Raw genomic sequence first — 7984 nt, 5'->3', positions numbered from 1 at the left:
CTGACAAGCCTTTTTATGGAAGGGCAGCAAAGATTTTTCTACCCCGAAAGCCTGGCTGGCTTCATTCTCTGACATAACTTGTGCCCTGGGAAACTGTGCTCCAAGAACGCTCTCCTACAATTAGCAGCACAATTCCGAGCGGCTCCGAGACAATTCTGAAAGCTCATGGAAGTAGCCGGGGTTATTAACAAAAGGAAATAATCCCACAGCCTCCTGCCCACTTCCTACCAGTAATTAGTTACTTGTTGAACACAATTTATGCTGCAAGTAATTTCTACTATTAATCTGATACCCGTTCCACTTAATCCAACGTGAACTTTATTAAAAGTGCACATTGGCAGGGTGGAGGTGAAGGGTAAATTTACTTCTCCACCGATCGCACCAGAAATACATTTTAAGCACAGATCTGCCTGTAAGGGTGAATTCCGTGAGCTTTGAACTGTAACAAAAGGGACCGGTAAGAAAATAAATACACGCTGCTGCAGCGTGCTGAACTTTTCGCTATCGATCTTCAGCCACGGAGCCGCAACAGGAACTCGAACAAAGCAGAACTCAATCAGGTGCAAGGAGAGCTCGCGGGGCCACCCTGCCCGTTCCCAGCTGTGCTCACTGCGAGCGCCTCAAGGACGCGCGTCGCTACGTTTGCCCGAGCCCAGCGCAAGATGTAGAAGAACGAACCAATCTGAAGTCGCGCTACGAAAGGAAAAGAAAGGAGCGCTCGGAATCCCGAGTTTTCGCTCCGCGATTGCGAGGCACACAACTCACAGCCGCCCCTCCGCAGCGCGCCCTGCCCTGCCCCGCTCGGGGGCGGCTGCCGCGGGGCCGCGCCGCGCCGGGATTACCGCAAATCCCGCTCCGGGGCAGCGGCCCGCGGGCAGCCCGCTGAGAGCGCAGCGCCCGGACACGCCGACAGCCGTAAGGCGACCCGCCGCTCCGAACCGGGAGGGGGGAAAAGGCTCCGAGAGATGCGAGAGTAAAGCACGCTTCTTCCCGGGCCATCGGCCGCAGTCCTTAAACGGGAGCTTTGTCGTTTACTTATTTAACTTCCGATAGCCACGCGCACCGCACGCAGCTCCGCTTCCGCGCCACCGCTTCGGGCAAAGCCCAACTTAGAGCGCGTAGAGCGCTCAGCAACAGGCGGAGGGCCGCTCGGCTGCCATGCCCGTCTCACGCCCGCGGGGTCTCGCTTTTGAAAACGATGCACAAAATCGGATCGGAAGGCTAAAACCAGGGGAAAATGGCTACTTTTTAAAACGATGGGTGGGAGCGATTGGCTCCGCTCCGTCTTGGAGCAACAAAACGGAGAGTGAGCGTCAGGAGAGGCAATTAAACAAACTAAAGATGTGGAAAAATCCCTCCCTGGTTTCCCAGGGAGATAATTTCCATCTCAGTTTTCCCCTTCCCCGCTCACTTTAAAAAGTTCCAAACTCTTTCCCGGGAGGCCGAGGGAAGACAAACAAAAACTCGACGCTTTCCCAACTCCTGTTCGAAACTTCAAGAGGAAGTAGGAATAACATGGGAAGAAAAATAAATACGTTTGCCGAGATGAGAAAGGGGACGAAGCTGAGCGAATGGCAAAACCCGAACGCAGTCAGGGCGCGCAGAACTCGGCCAAAACCCAGAAGTCGCCTCCCAAGAACCGAGTGGCTTTTAAGAAACGTTTCGGCAGAGCCGCACGAAGCGAACGTCCGCTCGTTCGCTGCTTTCCGACGCGTCGGGCCCGGGCTTCGGGGAGCGCTCACACGGGCGGAACGGCGTCCCACAAACTTTCCGCCCCGATTCCCCGCGCGACGGTGGGACCCTCCCCGAACTCCGCGTGCAGCAGCCGCGTACAGCGCTCTGTTCCCGCTCCCGGGGTGCGGCGGGGGCGGGCTGGGCAGCTCCGGGCGGCGGCAGCAGCAGCGCCGGGAGCCCACAGCCGGCCCCGGGAGAACGGAGGGCCCGGGCCGCCGCTTCCTGGAGAAGTTGCCGGGGGAGTCCGAGTTGTTTCCTCCCCACGGGGCCGGGCGGGGAAGCGGCACCGCCGCGCCCCGTTCCTCCCCTTACCTGCCCGCCCGGAACGCTTCTGGCCCCCGGCTCCCTCCGCCCCGGCGCTCGCCCGCCACATGGCCGCTGGGTACCTGCCCCGGCCCCGCGCCCGGCTCCCGGAGGTCACTTGTCGCCCCGCGACTCGGCGCAGGTACGGACAGGGCACGGCCCCGCGGCGAAACTCCTCCGAAAGCCCCTCACCGGGAGGGGGAGGGACGAGGGGGGGAAGGGAAAAAAAAAAAAAAAAAAAGAAAAAAAAAAAAGAAAAAGGAGATTTCACACGCTGCCTCTCCAAATCCTGGCGGACACAAAGCCGCTGTTTATTCCTCGCTCGCTGACTCGGAGAAAGCAGAGAAGAAAAAATAAAAAAAACAACCGGAGGGAGAGCGAGCGGATCCCCGTGCTCCCGGAGCAGCTCCCTGCGCGGGGCGATCTCCCCGGCCCGGCGGCAACTTTTCCGCCTGCGGGAAGCGCTCGGAGCCGGAGCGCGGAAGTCGGGGCGGGGGGGAGCGAAGCGGGTGCCCGGGAGGAGCTTTCCGCCGGCGGGGCGGTGTGGGTGGCCGGGCCGGGGCATCCGCGGCGCGGGTGCGGGCTCGGGGGCCCCGCCGCAGCCCCGCTTTGTGCCGCCGCTCCGCGGGGCGCGGGTCCGTCCCCTGCGGGCTCGGGAGGGCAGCCCGCCCCGCGGGGGGAGGGCGGAGGGAAAGCGGCGGGGAACGGAAAGAGTTCGGGGGTTCGTTAAGAACCACGCGAAAGAGAACGCCGAGTTGGAAAAAAAAAAAAAAAAAAAAAAGAATAAAATCAAAGCCGACAACTCGGGAGCAAAAAGGGAAAAGAACCCCCCCGGCCGTAACTCCCGGAGAGCGGCGGTCCCACTCCGCAAGGTAAGCGGCTCTGTTTTGTGCGTTTGTGTAAAAATGCGTGCGAGGGAGAGCAGAGGCACTCACCATTTCGCTGGGATAACGAGGCCAGATCGGGGTCGGATTGGAAATGCTGAGGCTTCGCCTGCTTCCTCCGCGACATGCTGGCTCAAACATCAGCTGGGGCAGAATAAAAAATTACTAAAAAAAAATCTTCTCAAAATTACGGAAATCGAGCCTCCCCCCCCCAGCCTCCCGGTCCTCCGCGCACCGCGCATGTGTCCTGCTATAATTATGATTATCAATAATGCATTGCGATTAATCATAGAGGGGCTCTTTGAAAGGCGATTGGCACATGGCCAGCTCTATTCAAACCAGCTCGCCTTAATCAATTAAGCGCTGATTTGCTGGAGACCCTTGTCTCTCCGCCGCTCCCACCCAATGAGTCGATCCATGCGGCGGGAGAAGGGGCTGGATTTCCCCAAAGCTGTTTGGATACAGTTTAACCCTCTTAGCAACCAGCTGGGGCCGCGCCGCGCCATCCCGGTTACTATAGGAATGCGGCTCCCCGCGCCTCTCCCCGCAGCCCCGACGGGCGCCCCGCGCTCCCGCCCGCCCTCCGCTTCTTTTTTTTGGGGGGAGGGGGGGAGGGAGGAGGGTCCCAGAACCCCCCCAGCTCTGACCGGCGGGGACAGGGCAGGGGCGGCAGCGCCCGGGGGAACCCCGCAGCCGCTGTGCGCAGTGCCGCTGCCCCGTACCGCTGTCGTTAAAAGTTTCGGGTGCTTGGTTGTTTTTTTTTTTCCTTTCTTTTTTCCTTTCCCCCCTTCACTTGGCGTCCTCCCCCACCCCCCCCGCTCTGCTTTCCCCCGCATTTGCAAATAAAGCTCCGTTCTCGTCTCCTCTCCCCCCCGCTTCCCTTTCCATATATCACGGGCCCGAGGGGTGCTGAAAATAGGAAGGGTTTGGCTTTTACCTCACACATTCCCAGGACAATTAGGGACCGCTGGGAGCAGCGGGCGGACCGGCCGGCCGCCCCGCCCCCGGCCCCGCTCCGCGCCGGTTGGTCGCGCCCGAAGTCACTCCGCCGCCGGCGCCCGAGGAAGGTCGGGGCAGGCGGCGGCGGGGCCCGCGGCGCCGGGCGGGGGGCGGGCGACTCGGCTCGGCGGCTCCGCTCCCCCCGGCCTTCCCCCGCCACTCCCGGAGCGGGGCGAGGGGGCGGCGCCGCGGGCGCCTCTGCTCCCCCTCCCGGCGGCAGCCTCCCGACTTTTGTTTCCTTGTGGGACCCGGGAGCGATGCGCGGCTGCCTGCCCACGCCGGGCCGCGCGGAGCCTCCGCGAGCGCGCGGCGGAGCCGCCAAACCGAGCCGGGTCCCGCGGCGGCTCCGCGGCCGTGCGCTCCCGGGAGGAGCCGAGCCCGTCCCGCCGCCGGAGGGCTCCCTGGCCTCCGCCCGCGGCCGTGCGGCTCCGGGACCGGGCCGGCGGCGGTGCGCCCGGCGTGAGATGCGTAACGCGCTAAAGTTTGGCTCGCGGGTGTTACTGCCCGAGGAGGAACCTCTTACAAACAAACGTCACGAGCTGGAAAAAAAAAAAAGTACACTTGCAAAGAGGCCGCGGCCGACGCCGTGTTCCGCGTCTCTCCGTCCCCCAGCGCCCCGGCCGCTCCCGCGCCGCCCTGCCCCGCTGTCTCCTCCGCGCCCCGAAGGAACGGGCCTGGGGGGCGCGGCGCCCGGCAGCTCCGTCCCGCACCGCCCCGTCCCGCACCGCGCCGCCGGCGCTCCCCCTCCCACCCCTGTCGAATTATTTACTCTGCCGTGGAAACGACTCCTTTTCCCGTATTAATATTAACAAACTCTGTAAAAGCGGGAGGCTGAGCAGCCACAACTCATTTCAATTTCAAATGAGCCGGCAAACCTGGAGAGCGAGCGGGAGGAAAAGAGAGAGAGCGGCGATGATCCCATTCGTGGAAGCGGCTCGCTCGCGTTTCCTTCTCATTATTAAACGAAAGAGACCGCAAAACGTTCAACTCGAAGGGGGAAAAAGCCCACCAACCGCAAAAGCAAACAAACAAACCCAAACGAACGGACGAAGCCCCCCCGGTGCCGCCCAGTACTGCCTCGGCGCTGCGGAGCGGCCGCGGCCGCCGCTGCTTGTTTGCTTGCGGGGTGAGCCCCCTCCGCCCGCAGCGCTCGGAACGGCGGAGTTTGAGAAAAAGACAAACGAAGCCATCAGCGGGGGTGATGGTGAAGGATGAAGATAATAACCCTGCTATAGGTGGTACCGCACGTGACATTATTTTTCGCTGAATATTTCAAGAGGTGTTTGGGCAGAGATGGATACGACCGGCGCACGCTGCCCCCTCCTCACCCTCGGCCGGGGCACAACCCCGACCCGGCCGTCCACAGCCGCCCCGCACGGCGCACCGTCCGCACGCGTAACGCCCCTGAGGCTCTCCCTGCGCGGCCGTGGCCGCAGCCCGGGCCGTTCCCGTCTCCTGCCACCTCCCGCGAGTCCCCACCGGCCGCTCTTCCCGAATTATTCCCCCTTACAATAGCGTTACGCATTTGTCGATTAAACTTAAGACAAATTCCCCCAGTACCTTCGTTCCTGGCAGGGAAAAGCCGGCCGGGCTGGTAATTAAAAGGCAACTACAAGGAGAAAAACACAGGTTTAAAGAAAAAGAAATTAACCCGGAGAAATTAAGTTTTGTAACTTTTTTTTTTTTTTTTTTTTTCGTTTCTCTGCTCCCTCGCTAATGCATAAAGCGGCACTTGGCATTTAACGTAGGGCCGCTCGATTATTTATTGTTTGTTTTCCTCTCCTTCGCTGGGGGCCGGGAGGGGTGGGGAGAGGAGGGGGGCAGAGAGCACTGCCGGGGCCGGGGAGAGATCGGTGCTTATTGTTGGTGATAGCGATACATCAATTACGTGTCATTGTCTCCCGCAGAAGTTGTGAGAGTTCACACGCGCAATGCCCGCTCCCTCTCGCAGCCCCGTGACAGTGACGGAGCTTTTCCCTCCCCGCCACACCTTGGGGATTTTTGTTTCTTTTTTATTCTTTCTTCCTTCCTTTTTTCTTTTGTTTTCTTTTTTGTTCTCTTTTTTTTTTCTTTTTTTTTTTTTTTACCTCGGATTATTCTCTTTAATGGAGGTGAGAGGTTTGCTAATGCGCTTCGATGCAAATCAGCCAGGCTGGAAGGCACCCGCGGAGGGGATCGATCTCCAGTTCATTGAGATGAGCACTGAAGGGAGATGGCAAACAGGGGATAATTTGCAGTTCATTCTGCCGAGAGACGCTTTCAATGAGATGCAACGCACCAGCCCGGCTTACTGTTATTAAGGTTTGCGCTCAGCCCCGACACTCTCCGCACTCCGGGGTTAAAAGCTCCGCAGTCCGCACCCAGCGGTGACACGCGGTTACCCCGAGCTGGGCGCAGTGCCACCGCTCTCCCTTTGCCGCACACCTCCGCCCGCAGCCCGGGGCACACAGTAGCCCGGCCCCGCTCCGTGCTGCGATACCTGCTCCTCCGCAGCACCACTTGTCCCTTTCTTCCCTTCTTTGCCTTTCTCCTCCTCTCCGTTCTTTCTGCTCTCTTTTTAAACTAAAAGAAAAAAAAAAAATACACTGCGTAAGAGCTTCAAATTTCGCTTCAGTTGACCCCTAAAGCAAGTCGCTTTTCAGTTACACCAGGTTACATCTATTTCAGCAGCGTGTATAATTAGGGGCTCCCAGATGCTGCCCTCAGCCGGGAGCTCCGTGCTCAGACGCACCACGAAGTTTGAGGCCGTCCCGGGGCGCTGCCCGGGCAGCACTGCGGTACCGCGGCTCGGCGCTGCCCGGCGAGGCAACGGCGGCTCGGCCCCTGCCTACCTCTCACCTTGGTGTTATTGTTATTTGTTAATGATAACTCCTCGGGGAAAAAGAAATAGGGGGAGAGGGGGAGATCCAGCACGGAATCCTTCTCCATTATTAGTGACAACTAATAATTGATCATTGCTCACAAACACGAGCTTTTAGCCGCATAATGGAATCGTAAGCAGTACGGGTTGAACTAAAGGGGAAAAAGGAAAGAAAAGGAAAGGGAAAAAAAAAAAAAAAAAAAAAAAAAGGAGGGAAAGAGCCTCCCCCTCTCTCTGCCCCAAATCTCACAGAATCGCAGCCATGGGGAACTCCCCCGCCCCCGAGATAAAAGCGGACGTGACTAAAGCCATAGGCGGCCAAGGTGGGATTGTTTAATTCCGTTCTCTCTTTGCACGTTTGCTGCCTTTGTCTGACCCGATGGCCGGCGCATTTTTACACCTCGCTGTCCCTTCCGAGTTTATTGATGAAGGTGCTTCTGAAATGATTATCGAGAGATTTACGGCCATCACTACCCACCTACGGGAAAAGTAGTAAAATCAATCCCTCAATCAATCGGAGCCCTCTGTGCATATCTTTTTAATCTGCTCTTTGAGCTGTTTTATTACAACAGAAGCATTAAATATGTTTGTTTCAAATTTAACACGAATGCCTCCGAAGGACTCCGTCAATTTAGGCATAAATCACCAGGCAAACGAGCTGGGTGGAAAGTCCTTATACTCGGGCAGGGTGGCTGCAAACCGAAGGCAATACCTGGATGGCCGCATTCCTCTGCCAGCAGCACCCCGCTCCGGCTGTAGGCGACTGCTGTGTTTGTCCAGCCCAGCCCGCGGGGCAGAGAAGACCTACAGAAAGATGAGTACAGCACGCTGCTAAAGACTTCCATGCCGTTTCATGCGGCTGCACAGAGAACCTGGAGAGTGCTACTAATTAGAAATACTCTCGCATCCTGAAGCCTGTCATTATTTTCTTTTTGATAGCAGAATGTCTTAGTCCCCGTGTTAGGCTTGGTTTGTTATAACTATGTAGCATACACTTGACAAAACTCCTTGGTTTCAATGCTGTTATCGATCCCAAGGCATCACGCTAACCTTTGTGTACCTTTTCTCAGACTAATGAAAAAATCAGTGGGGATTCCAGGTAGGCTGCTTTGGCCCGAAATTTTCCCTTCTGATTTGTTACACAGCGGCCATCAAAGGGCAGACAGAACAAGTCTATTAGTTCTATAAAGGATGAAAAATGAAG

At 58.2% G+C, this 7984-nt stretch overlaps 1 protein-coding gene across 7 annotated transcripts in view; it reads right to left on the bottom strand.

Annotated features, from left to right (window-relative positions):
- Positions 1–6597, bottom strand: part of SALL1 (spalt like transcription factor 1) — a 17756-nt gene extending 11159 nt beyond the window's left edge. The window contains exons 1-4 of one of the 7 annotated variants that reach the window (XM_085235320.1): positions 6400–6597; positions 6008–6122; positions 5481–5529; positions 2973–3065 (exon numbers count right to left, since the gene is read on the bottom strand). In XM_085235320.1, the coding sequence (XP_085091446.1) occupies positions 2973–3048 (76 nt within the window). In that variant the 5' untranslated portion in view covers positions 3049–3065; positions 5481–5529; positions 6008–6122; positions 6400–6597. Of the gene's footprint in view, positions 1–2046; positions 2750–2972; positions 3066–3268; positions 3469–3568; positions 3588–3643; positions 3698–3858; positions 3881–5480; positions 5651–6007; positions 6123–6399 lie in introns of those variants that run through there. The other 6 variants (XM_085235322.1, XM_085235326.1, XM_085235323.1 and 3 more) reach the window with 6 other exon arrangements.
- Between the last annotated feature and the right edge of the window lie 1387 nt (positions 6598–7984).

Source organism: Meleagris gallopavo, chromosome 13 (genome assembly GCF_905368555.1).
Source record: "Meleagris gallopavo chromosome 13, MGAL_WU_HG_1.1, whole genome shotgun sequence".
Taxonomy (NCBI): domain Eukaryota; kingdom Metazoa; phylum Chordata; class Aves; order Galliformes; family Phasianidae; genus Meleagris; species Meleagris gallopavo.
The sequence above is the reverse complement of the archived record's forward strand: the minus strand, read 5'-3'. Positions and strand labels throughout refer to the sequence as shown.